This window comes from Oncorhynchus clarkii, chromosome 28 (genome assembly GCF_045791955.1).
Source record: "Oncorhynchus clarkii lewisi isolate Uvic-CL-2024 chromosome 28, UVic_Ocla_1.0, whole genome shotgun sequence".
Classification (NCBI taxonomy): Eukaryota; Metazoa; Chordata; class Actinopteri; order Salmoniformes; family Salmonidae; genus Oncorhynchus; species Oncorhynchus clarkii.
This window is the reverse complement of record NC_092174.1, coordinates 35969310-35986809: the sequence shown is the minus strand read 5'-3', so window position 1 is coordinate 35986809 and position 17500 is coordinate 35969310. Positions and strand designations below refer to the sequence as shown.

Genomic DNA, 17500 nt, shown 5'->3' with positions numbered 1-17500 from the left:
TGGAGAGGAGATTAGATGAGAGGAGTGGAGTGGAGTGGAGAGGAGATTAGATGAGAGGAGTGGAGAGGAAAGGAGATTAGATGAGAGGAGAATAGATGAGAAGATAGGAGAATAGATGAGAAGAGGGGAGAATAGATGAGAAGAGAGGAGAATAGATGAGAAAAGAGGAGAATAGGTGAGAAGAGAGGAGAATAGGTGAGAAGAGAGGAGAATAGGTGAGAAGAGAGGAGAGGAGAATAGATGAGAAAAGAGGAGAATAGATGAGAAGAGAATAGATGAGAGGAGTGGAGACGAGATTAGATGAGAGATGATTAGATGAGAAGAGAGGAGTGGAAAGAAGATTAGATGAGAGGAGAGGAGAGGAGAGCAGATTAGATTAGAAGAAATTAGATGAGAGGAGTGGAGTGGAGAGGAGATTAGATGAGATGTGTGGAGAGGAGATTAGATTAGATGAGAGGAGTGGAAAGAAGATTAGATTAGATGAGAGGAGAGGAGTGGAGAGGTGATTAGATGAGAGGAGTGGAGAGGAGATTAGATGAGAAGAGAGGAGTGGAAAGAAGATTAGATTAGAGGAGAGGAGAGGAGAGGAGGAGGAGATTAGATGAGAGGAGAGGAAAGGAGATTAGATGAGAGGAGTGGAGTGGAGAGGAGAGGAGATTAGATGAAAGGAGTGGGGAGGAGATTAGATGAGTGGAGAGGAGATTAGATGAGAAGAGATTCGATGAGAGGAGAGGAGTGGAGAGGAGATTAGATGAGAGGAGTGGAGAGGAGATTAGATGAGAGGAGATTAGATTAGATGAGAGGAGATTAGATGAGAGGAGATTAGATGAGAGGATAGGATAGGAGTGGAGTGGGGTGGAGAGGAGAGGAGAGGAGATGAGATGAGAGGAGTGGAGAGGAGATTAGATGAGAGGAGTGGTGTGGAGTGGAGAGGAGATTAGATGAGAGGAGTGGAGAGGAAAGGAGATTAGATGAGAAGAGATTAGATGAGAGGAGAGGAGTGGAGAGGAGATTAGATGAGAGGAGTGGAGAGCAGATTAGATGAGAAGAGATTAGATGAGAGGAGTGGAGTGGAGAGGAGATTAGATGAGAGGAGTAGAGAGGAGAGGAGATTAGATGAGAGGAGTGGAGAGGAGATTAGATGAGATGTGTGGAGAGGAGATTAGATGAGAAGAGATTAGATGAGAGGAGAGGAGAGGAGATTAGATGAGAGGAGAATAGATGAGAAGATAGGAGAATAGATGAGAAGAGGGGAGAATAGATGAGAAGAGAGGAGAATAGATGAGAAGAGAGGAGAATAGATGAGAAAAGAGGAGAATAGGTGAGAAGAGAGGAGAATAGGTGAGAAGAGAGAAGAATAGGTGAGAAGAGAGGAGAGGAGAATAGATGAGAAAAGAGGAGAATAGATGAGAAGAGAGGAGAATAGATGAGAGGAGTGGAGACGAGATTAGATGAGAGGAGATTAGATGAGAAGAGAGGAGTGGAAAGAAGATTAGATGAGAGGAGAGGAGAGCAGATTAGATTAGAAGAAATTAGATGAGAGGAGTGGAGTGGAGAGGAGATTAGATGAGATGTGTGGAGAGGAGATTAGATTAGATGAGAGGAGTGGAAAGAAGATTAGATTAGATGAGAGGAGAGGAGTGGAGAGGTGATTAGATGAGAGGAGTGGAGAGGAGATTAGATGAGAAGAGAGGAGTGGAAAGAAGATTAGATTAGATTAGAGGAGAGGAGAGGAGATTAGATGAGAGGAGAGGAAAGGAGATTAGATGAGAGGAGTGGAGTGGAGAGGAGAGGAGATTAGATGAGAGGAGTGGGGAGGAGATTAGATGAGTGGAGAGGAGATTAGATGAGAAGAGATTCGATGAGAGGAGAGGAGTGGAGAGGAGATTAGATGAGAGGAGTGGAGAGGAGATTAGATGAGAGGAGATTAGATAAGAGGAGTGGAGAGGAGATTAGATGAGAGGAGATTAGATTAGATGAGAGGAGATTAGATGAGAGGAGATTAGATGAGAGGAGATTAGATGAGAGGATAGGAGAATAGATGAGAAGAGAGGAGAATAGATGAGAAGAGAGGAGAATAGATGAGAAGAGAAGAGAGGAGAATAGATGAGAAAAGAGGAGAATAGATGAGAAGAGAGGAGAAGAGATGAGAAGAGAGGAGAAGAGATGAGAAGAGAGGAGAATAGATGAGAAGAGAGGAGAGGAGAATAGATGAGAATAGATGAGAAGAGATGAGAAGAGAGGAGAGGAGAATAGATGAGAAGAAAGGAGTTGAGAAGAGAGGAGAATAGATGAGAAGAGAGGAGAATAGATGAGAAGAGAGGATAATAGATGAGAAGAGAGGAGAGGAGAATAGATGAGAAGAAAGGAGTTTAGATGAGAGGAGAGGAGATTAGATGAGAGGAGATTAGATGAGAGGAGTGGAGATTAAATGAGAGGAGAGGAAATTAGATGAGAGGAGTGAAGATTGGATCAGATGAGAGGAGAGGAGATTAGATGAGAGGAGAGGAGATTAGATGAGAGGAGATTAGATGAGAGGAGAGGAGATTAGATGAGAGGAGATTAGATGAGAGGAGATTAGATGAGGGGAGATTAGATGAGAGGAGAGGAGATTAGATGAGAGGAGAGGAGATTAGATGAGAGGAGAGGAGATTAGATGAGAGGAGTGGAGATTAGATGAGAGGAGAGGAGATTAGATGAGAGGAGAGGAGATTAGATGAGAGGAGAGGAGATTAGATGAGAGGAGATTAGATGAAAATTTGATTTGATTTGATGAGAGAACACAGGGTTAATAATAGCCATGGTGTGTGTCCCAAATTCCACATTATTCCTTATATAGTGCACTACTTTAGTAGTGGGCAAAAGAAGTGCACTATATGGGGAATAGGGTGCCATTTGGGACATAACCATGGAGGTGTGCAGTACTGACACTTTCCATTCTCTCCCTTTAATCAAGGACTGACTCAGACTCTCTTGAGAGAGTGGGTGAAACTAAAGCTGGCTTCACATTGTGGAGGTGAAGGACTGTCGTTCACACAGACGGATAAAATCTAGAATCATCTCAACTGGACGGATTCCGATTCGTCCGTTGTGTTCAGATTTTAGAACACTGGAACCTGTTCACACAGGATTCTGACGACATCTCGCCCAGTCATACTGCCAGACTGTTGAAATTCAGTCTAAATCACTCTACATTTTGTCAGATGGTCTGTTTGAGCTTCAAATAACCATTGTCACTTTCTAGGTGGATCACAGATTCAAGAGAGAACTTCATTACATTATTAATCCCAGAGGAGGATAAAAAACAAGCTGCAGAATGATCAAAACCACTCATTCACAATGCACACTCAGCAGAATGATCAAAACCACTCATTCACAATGCACACTCAGCAGAATGATCAAAACCACTCATTCACAATGCACACTCAGCAGAATGATCAAAACCACTCATTCACAATGCACACTCAGCAGAATGATCAAAACCACTCATTCACAATGCACACTCAGCAGAATGATCAAAACCACTCATTCACAATGCACACTCAGCAGAATGATCAAAACCACTCATTCACAATGCACACTCAGCAGAATGATCAAAACCACTCATTCACAATGCACACTCAGCAGAATGATCAAAACCACTCATTCACAATGCACACTCAGCAGAATGATCAAAACCACTCATTCACAATGCACACTCAGCAGAATGCACACTCAGCAGAATGCACACTCAGCAGAATGCACACTCAGCAGAATGATCAAAACCACTCATTCACAATGCACACTCAGCAGAATGATCAAAACCACTCATTCACAATGCACACTCAGCAGAATTATCAAAACCACTCATTCACAATGCACACTCAGCAGAATGATCAAAACCACTCATTCACAATGCACACTCAGCAGAATGCACACTCAGCAGAATGCACACTCAGCAGAATGATCAAAACCACTCATTCACAATGCACACTCAGCAGAATGATCAAAACCACTCATTCACAATGCAAACTCAGCAGAATGATCAAAACCACTCATTCACAATGCACACTCAGCAGAATGATCAAAACCACTCATTCACAATGCACACTCAGCAGAATGCACACTCAGCAGAATGCACACTCAGCAGAATGCACACTCAGCAGAATGCTATCCCAATTAATGTGGACCGTTTCAACACCAACCATAGAACTCCAATAGAGCTCATCTCACCAGGTCACTCAGAGTGCAGTCATAAAAATAGGTCATCTAGATCCGTCACGGCTCTGTACTCCACATCATCTACAGTAACAGTCAAAAGTTAGGACACACCTACTCATAAGGGTTTTTCTTTATTTTTACTACTTTCTACATTGTAGAATAATAGTGAAGACATCACAACTATGAGATAACACATATGGAATCATGCAGTAACCAAAAAAGTGTTAAACAAATCAAGATATATTTTAGATTCTTCAAAATAGCCACCCTTTGCCTTGATGACAGCTTTGCACACTCTTGGCATTCTCTCAACCAGCTTCACGAGGAATGCTTTTCCAACAGTCTTGAAGGAGTTCCCACATATGCTGAGCACTTGTTGGCTGCTTTTCCTTCACTCTGCGGTCCAACTCATCCCAAATCTCAATTGGGTTGAGGTCGGATGATTGTGGAGGCCAGGTCATCTGATGCAGCACTCCATCACTCTCCTTCCTGGTCAAATAGCCCTTACACAGCTTGGAGTCATGTTTTGTCCTGTTGAAAAACAAATTATAGTCCCACTAAGCCCAAACCAGATGGGATAGCGTATCGTTGCAGAATGCTGTGTTAGCCATGCTGGTTAAGTGTGCCTTGAATTCTAAATAAATCACAGACAGTGTCACCAGCAAAGCACCCCCACACCATCACACCTCCTCTTCCATGCTTCACGGTGGGAACCACACATGCGGAGATCATCTGTTCACCTACTCTGCGTCTCACGAAGACACGGTGGTTGGAACCAAATATCTCAAATTTGGACTCATCATCCACCAGTCTAATGTCCATTGCTTGTGTTTCTTGACCCAAGCAAGTCACTTTTTATTTTTGGTGTCCTTTAGTAGTGGTTTCTTTGTAGCAATTCGACCATGAAGACCTGATTCACACAGTCTCCTCTGAAAAGTTGATGTTGTGTTGTGTCTGTTACTTTAACTCTGTGAAGCATTTATTTGGGCTGCAATCTGAGGTGCAGTTGATTCTAATGAACTTATCCTCTGCAGCAGAGGTAACTCTGTGCCTTCCTTTCCTGTGGCGGTCCTCATGAGAGCCAGTTTAATCAAAGTACTTGATGGTTTTTGCGACTGCACTTGAAGAAACGTTCAAATTTCTTGAAACGTTCTGGATTGACTGACCTTCATGTCTTAAAGTAATGATGGACTGTTGTTTCTCTTTGCTTATTTGAGCTATTCTTGTCATAATATGGACTTGGTCTTTTACCAAATAGGGATATCTTTTGTATACCACCCCGACCTTGTCACAACACAACTGATTGGCTCAAATGCATTAAGAAGGAAAGAAATTCCACAAATGAACTTGAAATGCATTTCAGGTGACTAACTCATGAAGCTGGTTGAGAGAATGCCAAGAGTGTGCAAAGCTGTCATCAAGGCCAAGGGTGGCTACTTTGAAGAATCTCAAATATAAAATATATTTTCATTTGTTTAACACTTTTTTGGTTACTACATGATTCAATATGTGTTATTTCATTATTATTTTTCAATGTAAAAAATAGTCAAGATAAAGATAAACTCTGGAATGAGTTGGTGTCATATCTGGCCGTGATTGAGAGTCTAATAGGGCGGTGCACAATAGGCCCAGCGTCGTCGGGGTTTGGACGGAGTAGGCCGTCATTGTAAATAAGAATTTGTTCTTAACTGACTTGCCTAGTTAAATAAAGGTTAAATTAGGGAAAGGGGGATACCTAGTCAGTTGTTCAACTGAATGTGTCTTCTGCATTTAACCCAACCCTTCTGAATCAGAGAGGTGCGGGGAGCTGCCTTAATCCACATTAATCAATCATAATCATCATCATCATCGATGTTCAGAACCTTGACAAAGGCTGCCAGAGCATAACGCCTCCGTCTAGAGTGTTTTGAATCTATCTCGTCTTGCTGTGTAAACAGTACAGGCATCTTAACCCTTCCCACACAAGCCAGTGGGTTGGAGGTTATTTTTGAAGAGTTTTGCAATATGTTATTATATATACCATCTCTTCATAATCCCATGTCTCTCTCTCCCTCCCTCCCCCCCTCTCCCCCTCCTCCTCCTCCCTTCTAAAGGCTACTATACAGTAAGTGAATGGAGGTGGATTACCAACACTGCAGTGATGAGTCTGATCGAGAAGCCATGCTTGTATGAGACCATCAGCTATTCACAAAGAAGAAGATAGAGAGAGATTGAGAAGAGAGAGGAAGAGAAAGAAAGAGAGAGAGAGAGAAAGAGAGAGAGAGAGAGAGAGAGAGAGACCGAGAGAGAAAGACAAGAACTGGACAAGAACCTGACACCCTCAGCAAACAGGGGGACAAACACCTACCTAGAGGTGACAGCATTTCCTCCCTCGTATACCCCCCTAGGCACAACTATGACAACATAACCAACAAAAACGGGTCAAAACTCTGTCGGGTCAAAAACCAGCTCTGTCGCATGCTGGGTATGTACATAGTCAATGGTAGGCTTCGAGGGGACTCCTACGGTAGGTACACCTATAGCTCATCTCTTGGCAGTAGTACTGTAGACTACTTTTATCACTGACCTCAACCCAGTCTCTGAGCGCTCACAGTCAGCCCACTGACACCCCTATCAGATCACAGCAAAATCACAGTCTACTTGAACAGAGCAATACTCAATCATGAGGCAACAAAGCCAAAGGAACTGAGTAATACAAACAAATGCTATAGATGGAAAGAATGCAGTGTGGAAACCTACCAAAAAACAATTAGGCAACAACAAATTCAATCACCTTTAGACAACTTCCTGGACAAAACATTCCACTATAATAGTGAAGGTGTAAACTTGGCAGTAGAAAACCTAAACATTATTTTTGACCTCTCAGCTTCCCTATCAAATCAAAAAATGTCAAGCAGACTACCTAAGAAAATTAACAACAATGACAAATGGTTTGATGAAGAATGCAAAAACCTAAGAAAGAAATTGAGAAACCTAGTCAACCAAAAACATAGAGACACAGAAAATCTGAGTACACGCCTTCACTATGGTGAATCACTAAAACAATACAGAAATACACTACGGAAAAAGATGGAACAGCACGTCAGAAATCTGCTCAATGTAGTTCAACAATCCATAGAACCTAATCACTTCTGGGAAAATTGGAACACACTAAACAAACAACAACACAGAGTCATCTATACAAAATGGAGATGTATGGAGAAAAAGATCTCCAATCTTTTTGGCCCTATAACAAAGAAGAAACAGCAAAAACATATACAAGATCAAATACAAATCTTAGAATCAACTATTAAAGACGACCAGAAACGACTGGATTCTCCGTTTACATTGAATGAACTACAGGACAAAATACAAACCCTCCAACCCAAAAAGACCTGTGGGATTGATGGTACCCTAAATGAAATGATAAAATATAGAGACCACAAATTCCAGTTGGCTATACTTAAACTCTTTATCATAATCTTCAGCTCTGGAATCTTTCCCAATATTTGGAACCAAGGATGGATCACCCCAATCCACAAAAGTGGAGACAAATTTGAACCCAATAACTACCGTGGGATATGCATCAACAGCAACCTTGGAGAAATCCTCTGCATTATCATTAACAGCAGACTTGTACATTTCCTCAGTGAAAACAATATACTGAGCAAATGTCAAATTGGCTTTTTACCAAATTAGCGTACAACAGACCACGTATTCACCCTGCACACCCTAAATGACAAACAAACTAAACTAAACAAAGCAAAGCAAAGTCTTCTCATACTTTGTTGATTTCAAAAAAGCTTTTGACTCAATTTGGCATTAGGGCCTGTTATACAAATTGATGGAAAGTGGTGTTGGGGGAAAAACATACAACATTATAAAATCCATGTACACAAACAACAAGTCTGCGGTTAAAATATGCAAAAAACACATACATTTCTTTCCACAGGGCCATGGGGTGAGACAGGGATGCAGCTTATCAATGAATTGGTGAGGGCACTAGAACAGTCTGCAGCACCGACCTCAGCCTACTACAATCTGAAGTCAAATGTCTACTGTTTGCTGATGATCTGGTGCTTCTGTCCCCAATCAAGGAGGGCCTACCACAGAACCTAGATATTCTGCACAGATTGTGCCAGACCTGTGCCCTGACAGACCTGGGCCCTGACAGACCTGGGCCCTGACAGACCTGGGCCCTGTCAGACCTGGGCCCTGACAGACCTGGGCCCTGACAGACCTGGGCCCTGTCAGACCTGGGCCCTGTCAGACCTGGGCCCTGTCAGACCTGGGCCCTGACAGTAAATCTCAGTAAGACAATAATAATGGTGTTCCAAAAAAGGTCCAGTCTCCAGGGCCACAAATACAAATTCCATCTAGACAACGTTGCCCTAGAGCACACAAAAAACTATACATAACTTGGCCTAAACATCAGAGGCACAGGTAACTTCCACAAAGCTGTGAACGATCTGAGAGACGAGGCAAGAAGGGCCTTCTATGCCATCAAAAGGAACATACAATTTGACATAGATTTAGGATCTGGCAAAAAATACTTGAATCAGTTATAGAACCCATTGCCCTTTATAGTTGTGAGGTCTGGGGTCTGCTTACCAACCGATTGACAAAATGGGACAAACACCAAATTGAGATTCTGCATGCAGAATTCTGCAAAAATATCCTGTGTACAACGTAAAACACCAAATGACACATGCAGAGCAGAATTAGGCCGACACCGGCTAATTATCAAATTCCAGAAGAGACGTTAAATTCTACAACCACTTAAAAGGAAGCGATTCCCAAACCTTCCATAACAAAGCCATCACCTACAGAGAGATGAACCTGCTGGTCCTGGGGCTCTGTTCACAAACACAAACAGACCGCACAGAGCCCCAGGACAGCAACACAATTAGACCCAATCATGAGAAAACAAAAAGATAATTACTTGACACATTGGAAAGAATGAACAAAAAAACTAGAATGCAATTTGGCCCAAAACAGAGAATACACAGTGGCAGAATACCTGACCACTGTGACTGACCCAAAATTAAGGAAAGCTTTGACTATGTACAGACTCAGTGAGCATAGCCTTGCTATTGAGAAAGGCTGATGTGGTTCTCAAGAGAAGACAGGTTATGTGCACACTGCCCACAAAATGAAGTGGAAACTGAGCTGCACTTCCTAACCTCCTGCCAAATGTATGACCATATTAGAGACCATATTAGATCCACAAATAATTCCAAAACAAATTTAATGTTGATAAACTCCCATATCTAATGGGTGAAATACCACAGTATGCCATACAGCAGCAAGATGTGTGACCTGTTGCCACAATAAAAGGGCAACCAGTGAACAACAAACACCATTGTAAATACAACCCATATTTATGTTAATTGATATACCATTTTGTTCTTTAACTATTTGATCTTTTGTAAGCTTAATTGACTGTACTTTTTTATTTTAAAAAATCACTTTTGTTTATTATCTATTCCACTTGCTTTGGCAATGTAAACATATGTTTCCCTTGCCATAAAGAGAGAGAGAGAGAAAGAGAGAGAGACGAAATAGTGAAATAGAAAGAGAAAGAGAAAGAGAGAGAGAAATAAAGAAAGAGAGAGAAGAGAGAGAAAAAGAAAGAAAGAAAGAAATAGAGAAAGAGAGGAATAAAGAGAGAGAGAGAGAGAGAGAGAGAGAGAGAGAGAGAGAGATACTAATAGAAACAGAGGGTGCATTAAAGGTAACTCACTTTGTTGTTCTCCCCACAGACTCCAGTTACCTACAAAGAAACAGAATGTTTTAAGATGAATGCTGAAACATTCTGAATATGACAGTCTCTAAATGATTTCATGGGTTTTAGAACACTTTCATTGAACTGTTTGCACTGATGGTATGTGTGTCTTACTTACTGCATAGTATGCTGTGCTAAAGTAAGGGTACTTTTAGGTACAGACATGCCATGCATTGTTATTGGTAGGAAATGTTTTCATGCCAACAAGGAGGCTAGTTTGCTGAGGTCTCTGTTTGTCTGAGTGTGTGTGTTTGTATGCACCCACATGTGTGTGTGTAGGAAGTGACAGTGGGGGCTGGCTGTCAGACAGCTAGAGTCCTAGTCCGTCCCGCTCCACTCCCCCCCTCGTGGTGTCAGTTAGTAGACAAACACTCTGGCTGACACCACCAGAAGCACTCTGATTGACACCAACAGAAACACTCAGACTGACCACCAGAAACAATGACTGACACCACCAGAAACAATGACTGTCACCACCAGAAACATTGACTGTCACCACCAGAAACATTGACTGACACCACCAGAAACATTGACTGACACCACCAGAAACATTGACTGACACCACCAGAAACATTGACTGTCACCACCAGAAACATTGACTGACACCACCAGAAACATTGACTGACACCACCAGAAACATTGACTGACACCACCAGAAACATTGACTGACACCACCAGAAACATTGACTGACACCACCAGAAACAATGACTGACACCACCAGAAACATTGACTGACACCACCAGAAACATTGACTGACACCACCAGAAATACTGCATCCAGTAGAGATGCTTCTATATATTTAATACTCATATTGATGTTGTTTCACTTTATCATTGTGGATACACCCAGATACACACATGCAAATAAACATATGGTCACGTGCACACACACACACACACACACACACACACACACACACACACAAGAGCAATACAAATATCTCTCACAGAACTGACAGGGCGATATCAAAGAGTTGGCGCTCTTTGGTTAATCGCAAACACCTGTATCAGACAAGCCCAGTGATTGGTGGATAACTCACAGCACTGTGTCCCTGGGACAGGAAGTGGTCGCTCCGGGTCTTCCTGGTACGAGTCCTGGTTAGTTATCTGAAATACATCACACATAATATTTGCCTCAGTCGGTAGAGCATGGAGCTTGCAAAGCCAAAGGTCATGGGTCCTGGGTCCTGCTGGGGCCACCCATACGTGAAAATATATGCACACATGACTGTTAGTCGCTTTGGATAAAACGCCTCTACTGAATGGCATATAGAATGGCATATGCAGTAAATATAACACACTGTATATCATTCAAAGGAATTTTACTGTGCAATAGAGGGTGAGCCATTACAGTTGAAGTTGGAAGTTTACATACACCTCAGCCAAATACATTTAAACTCAGTTTTTCACAATTCCTGACATTTAATCACATTAAAGTTTCCCTGTCTTAGGTCAGTTAGGATCACCACTTTATTTTAAGAATGTGAAATGTCAGAATAATAGTAATGATTTAGTAATGAGTAGTAATGAGAATTATTTATTTCAGTTTTTATTTATTTCATCACATTCCCAGTGGGTCAGAAGTTTACATACACTCAATTAGTATTTGGTAGCATTGCCTTTAAATTGTTTAACTTGGGTCAAATGTTTTGGGTAGCCTTCCACAAGCTTCCCACAATAAGTTGGGTGAATTTTGGCCCAATCCTCCTGACAGAGCTGGAGTAACTGAGTCAGGTTTGTAGGCCTCCTTGCTCACGCACGCTTTTTCAGTTCTGTCCACAAATTTTCTATAGGATTGAAGCCCTTTTGCCACAACTTTGGAAGTATGCTTGGGGTCATTGTCCAGTTGGAAGACCCATTTGCGACCAAGCTTAACTTCCTGACTGATGTCTTGAGATGTTGCTTCAATATATCCACCTAATTTTCCTTCCTCATGATGCCATCTATTTTGTGAAGTGCACCAGCCCTTCCTGCAGCAAAGCACCCCAACAACATGATGCTGCCCCACCCGTGCTTCACGTTTGGGATGGTGTTCTTCGGCTTGCAAGCCTCCCCCTTTCTCCTCCAAACATAACGATGGTCATTATGGCCAAACAGTTCTTTTTTTGTTTCATCAGATGAGAGGACATTTCTCCAAAAAGTATGATCTTTGTCTCCATGTGCAGTTGCAAACCGTAGTCTGGCTTTTTTATGGCGGTTTTGGAGCAGTGGCTTCTTCCTTGCTGAGCGGCCTTTCAGGTTATGTCGATATAGGACTCGTTTTACTGTGGATATAGATAATTTTGTACCTGTTTCCTCCAGCATCTTCACAAGGTCCTTTGCTGTTGTTCTGGGATTGATTTGCACTTTTGGCACCAAAGTACATCCATCTCTAGTAGACAGAACGCGTCTCCTTCCTGAGCGGTGTGACGGCTGCGTGGTCCCATGGTGTTTATACATGCGTACTATTGTTTGTGCAGATGAACGTGGTACCTTCAGGTGTTTGGAAATTGCTCCCAAGGATGAACCAGACTTGTGGAGGTCTATACATTTTTTTCTGAGGTCTTGGCTGATTTCTTTTGATTTTCCCATCATGTCAGGCAAAGAGGCACTGTGTTTTAAGGTAGGCCTTGAAATACATCCGCAGGTACACCTCCAATTGTCTCAAATTATGTCAATTAGCCTATCAGAAGCTTCTAAAGCCATGACATAATTTTCTGGAATTTTCCAAGATGTTTAAAGGCACAGTCAATTTAGTGTATGTAAACTTCTGACCCACTGGAATTGTGATCAGGGAATTATAAGTGAAATAATCTGTCTGTAAACAATTGTTGGAAAAATTACTTGTGTCATGTGTAACAGTTTAGCTTCCGTCCCTCTCCTCACCCCTACCTGGGCTCGAACCAGGGACCCTCTGCACAAAGACAACAGTCACCCTCGAAGCATCGTTACCCATCCCGCCAGAGCAAAGGGAACAACTACTTAAGGTCTCAGAGCGAGTGACGTCACCCAATTGAAACGCTATTAGCGCGCACCACTTCTAACTAGCTAGCCATTTTACATCAGTTACACATGCACAAAGTTCATGTCCTAACCGACTTGCCAAAACTATAGTTTGTTAAGAATACATTTGTGGAGTTGTTGAAAAAGAGTTTTAATGACTCCAACCTAAGTGTCTGTAAACTTCCGACTTCAACTGTATGTGTGTTGGACAACAGCTTACATCCTGGTCTCTCATGGCATTGAGTTGCTCCAGTTTTTTGGCCCAATAACGTGCCTCTTCTTCAGGGATATCTGAAAACAAGAGCCCAACAAAAAATCACAGCTGACCAGCACACACACATGTAGGTATGTACCCTCGCACATGCACACACCACAGCAATTAACATTAAGCTTTCCAACAGCAGTTTTACTTGGATAACTTACATAAATGATAATGCCCAAGATGCCGGTGTTTGGAGGATATATTGGCACGGATGTTGTTAGGCCCGAGACAACGGCTTAGAGGGCATTATCACTTTTATACAACGGGTTACAAATATATTAAAATAATGGTTCTAGCAGCGAAGAGGGCGAACCGGAGGATTCCGAGCCATCCACTTCTACCGATGATGACAGCTCTCTGGGTGGACAAGAACAGTCGGTCGCACCAGGCCTAGCCATACCTCCAAACAATGCCAGCAGGGACCCTACTATTTGGGTCCGGGACTCAGATTCGTCGCACCAGGCCTAGCCATACCTCCAAACAATGCCAGCAGGGACCCTACTATTTGGGTCCGGGACTCAGATTCGTTGCACCAGGCCTAGCCATACCTCCAAACAATGCCAGCAGGGACCCTACTATTTGGGTTCGGGACTCAGATTCGTCGCACCAGGCCTAGCCATACCTTATAAGCTGCAGCCTATAATCTTCAAGGAGACAAACAAATGGACTTTGCTATTCTGTCCCTATTAATTGAGCTTTTCACTTTCTGAAAAGAGAAGACGTTGGTTTAAACCCAGGCAACTTTTAGGAAAGCGCTTCTGTTGTTGTGTCAGGCAATGGAGGAATAGCCAGCAGTTGAAGCTTACAGTTTTCTGCTTCGGTAGAGCGTCTGTCTGGATGGAAAGGTAACTTTTGAAAGTGCCATGCATGGATTCCTAAGGATGTCTAAGATGTTATTATTTGCAAACAGCTGTTCCAAACCAGACACTGGTTTGACATTGGAGAAATATGTTAAGAATGCCCATTTCTCTGTCCATTCTTCCCTGAAACTTCTATTTCATTATCCACCTTTCTTTTGAGATTTAAGTCAGCCAAACATTTTCTTTTGATTGCAATATATTTTTCCCCAAATAATGCACACAGAAATATAAAAAACAAATTTAATAGAGACATTGGTGATTTTATCAATTTAATCAGATGTAAAATATTAGGCTGTTATTGACATTGAACTGATTATATAGCCTACTAACCAGATGTGTTTTAAAAAAAGTGTTTATTTTGTAGCATAGGCATGTGGATTGGGCTGCTATTATGTTCTGTTTCTCAATTTTTTAGGCCAAAACTATTGCCGATCCCCGCTGTGCATAGTTTAGCGGGGATAAGAGGGCGGACGTTTTTTGTCTTGCCGAGGGAAGCAGAATTTCCAGGGTCGGCCCTGCCAGTTCATTCAGTCTTTTCGTTCTGCATCTATGGGCGCGACCCAGTCATTCGTTCTAAATGTTCCATTTCCATACTGGCTGGCAACGTTCTTATCCCTTGCTTGCTAGCTAGCCAACTACGGCTAACGTACAGTCACGTCCAAAAGTGCAGCCAGAATAACAGCAAAGTAGCTGCATTTTCATTTGTTTAAGCTGTTTTCTAGTGATATTTATTTGGATACATCCATAACAATGAGCTAAAAAGGCACGATTTCGCCTTGAATGGAAAATGTGCTATTGTTTTTACCTTGGCAAGTCAGTTAAGAACAAATTATTAATTGCAATGACAGCCTATCAGGGGCGGAACGACAGATTTGAACCTTGTCAGCTCGGGGATTCAATCTTGCAACCTTTCGTTTACTAGTCCAACGCTCTAATCACTAAGCTACCTGCTGCTCCCTCAAGACACTGCTATTCAGAATGAGGTAGCCTACAACACATATACACTAACACAATCACTTCAACCTGACGCTGGAGACTGCAAATCAGCTGCGTTTCGTTTGACCTGTTTTCCATTACATGTATTTTCTATATATCCATCAAATTTATGCCAGCTGGTTCATGATGTCGACTGGCTGAGAAACGCTGCCTGCCAGTCTGTATTGTCCCGACTCCCGACATGTTCATTACTATGGGACAACCGGAGATCGAATATTGAAACAATGTTGCAAATGTCGGAGAGACAGACAGCAAGGTTTATAAAAAGCTCTGCTGTTGAAAACATAAAAAAAGTGAGATCATTTCTAAATCAAATTCATAAATTGCCTGTCTGGGCTGATGAGTGGATTGCGCAGTCAGATGGAACAGAGTAAATAGGCATTTATTTTAAGGTCATAGATTTAGAAGGTGGTAGTTTGTGGAATAGACACCGTCTGGAATCCGGTTTTAACCAATCAGCATTCAAGATTATACCCACCCTTTGTATAAATACTACTAGCTGTTTAGAAGCTACTCTAGTGCACCCATTTCCCCCTAAACTATTACCACTAATCACAGTGAGATTGACTTTTCACCCAGAACCCCAGGCCTTTAAATAACCTATTGGCTTGACTGTTGCTCAGACAAACAGACAGAGTCAGATCACCAGTATATAGGGGATGAGAGGCAGTGTAAAATGACTCTTAATCAATGCTAGCAGAGCGAATCCTGATTACGTTCACACAGGAAGCTAAAGGGAACGACAGCAGCAGCCAACCTAGTGACACAGATCAGTGTGTTTCTATGGGGACACATGGAATGTAATTAAACAGCGTTGTATTCACTAGCAAGGAAACGGAAGCAAATGGGCCGAAACCGAGAGGGACTACCAGGTCTTGTCCAATGAGAAATACTTGTTTTCATTTTCCATTGCAAAATGTTTTGTTACGTTGTACACCAATGAATATAAGACCCTGGACAACTCAGCTAAAGATCAGAATGTAGGTTCAGGTGTGATTATGTTCACATTAAGATGCTTCTCTGGCATGACTGTGTATGTGGAGTGTGGACAGTGACACGTACAAATATGATTCGAGACATCTAAACTACTGTTTGCCCCTTTTAGAATCTGAGAGTGGAAGACTTACACTCTCGTCTCTAACATGTACGCTCGACATTTCCGAACATTCCCAATACAAGTCAGAATGTTGAAGAAACTTCATTGTGACTTACTTGACCTGTTGTCTTCTGATTTTGTCCTCGTGTCGAAGGTAATCTGAGACAGAATATCCACAGGGAAGTATTATGAGCCCCTCTTTCAGTACGCTGGTTTGCATATGGTTCTGTCAGTTTGTATTTCCCTTTTGTATTTTCAATACCAACACAATTTGCACGCGACTTAAACATTTACACAATATGTAGATAATGGCTGACCGTAGCCGAACTACAGACCCAACGTTGCTGACTTTTAATTTTCAGTAAAACACAAGCACTTCCAGCTGATTGCTAGAAAACGTTCATCGGTTGACAATGTTCCTGTTGTTTACACACTATGCATCACATGCAATGGGTCAGGAGATGGAAAATACAAACTGGAACTATAAGCCGACAGCCGTATACAGACCAGTGCTACAACAAGTCTGGTTAATTATAATACTCTCCTGTGGACATTTTATCTCCACTTCCTACCGTCAAAAGGACCAACAACACGGACAACCAGTAAAGTGTATTTAAATATCATTTCATTCAACACTTTGGCTTGTAGAGACCCCTGCGTCTTTTTTTAGGCCGATTTCTTTCAGACTGAACATCCATGGGGTAACCATGGTAACAGTCTAGCGTATTAGGCACATCTACTGTATTTTATCTACTGTATTTTATCTACTCTATTTTTAACTACTCTATTTTTAACTACTCTATTATATCTACTGTATTTTAAGACGTTTTGGGGGAATAAATTAGGGTCAATGAAGTATAGTCATTATTTGATTCATTAAGTTGTGTTTGTTCATCCATCCGTTAATAATTGTTTTGTGTATTAGTTAGTTATTTCATTGGTTCCCTCCCTCACTCACCGAGAGGCAGTTCAAAGCGTGTGTCCAGCAGCACCTGGTGTAAAGTGGGGTCTTTGGTTCCACAGATATCGTTGTCCGCCATGATAACCTGGGAGTCCAGGGTCAGCCAGTCCCCCGGACCCTCCTACACAATAGAAATGGAACGCATGAACCTGATACACCATTCATTATCATTGTTAGTTTGTTAGTTAGAACCCCATTGTAATACTGCATACTAAAACATTAGCCTGGTCCCAGATCAGTTTGTGCTGTCTTACCATCTCTTACATTCATTGTCATGTAACTGACAACCAGTCTGTCCCTGGATCTTTCAACAGGGACTCATTCAGTGATTCATTCTAATTGTACATTCCACTCAGAGCTTCCATGGCTGATATAATTT

General features: G+C 42.0%; 1 protein-coding gene across 1 annotated transcript in view; it reads right to left on the bottom strand.

The window, feature by feature from the left end:
- Positions 1–17500, bottom strand: part of LOC139386772 (protein unc-13 homolog A-like) — a 115701-nt gene that overhangs the window by 60933 nt on the left and 37268 nt on the right. The window contains exons 6-9 of the mRNA XM_071132583.1: positions 17119–17242; positions 13167–13237; positions 11005–11071; positions 9923–9952 (exon numbers count right to left, since the gene is read on the bottom strand). Coding sequence (XP_070988684.1) covers positions 9923–9952; positions 11005–11071; positions 13167–13237; positions 17119–17242 — 292 coding nt within the window. The remainder of the gene's footprint in view (positions 1–9922; positions 9953–11004; positions 11072–13166; positions 13238–17118; positions 17243–17500) is intronic.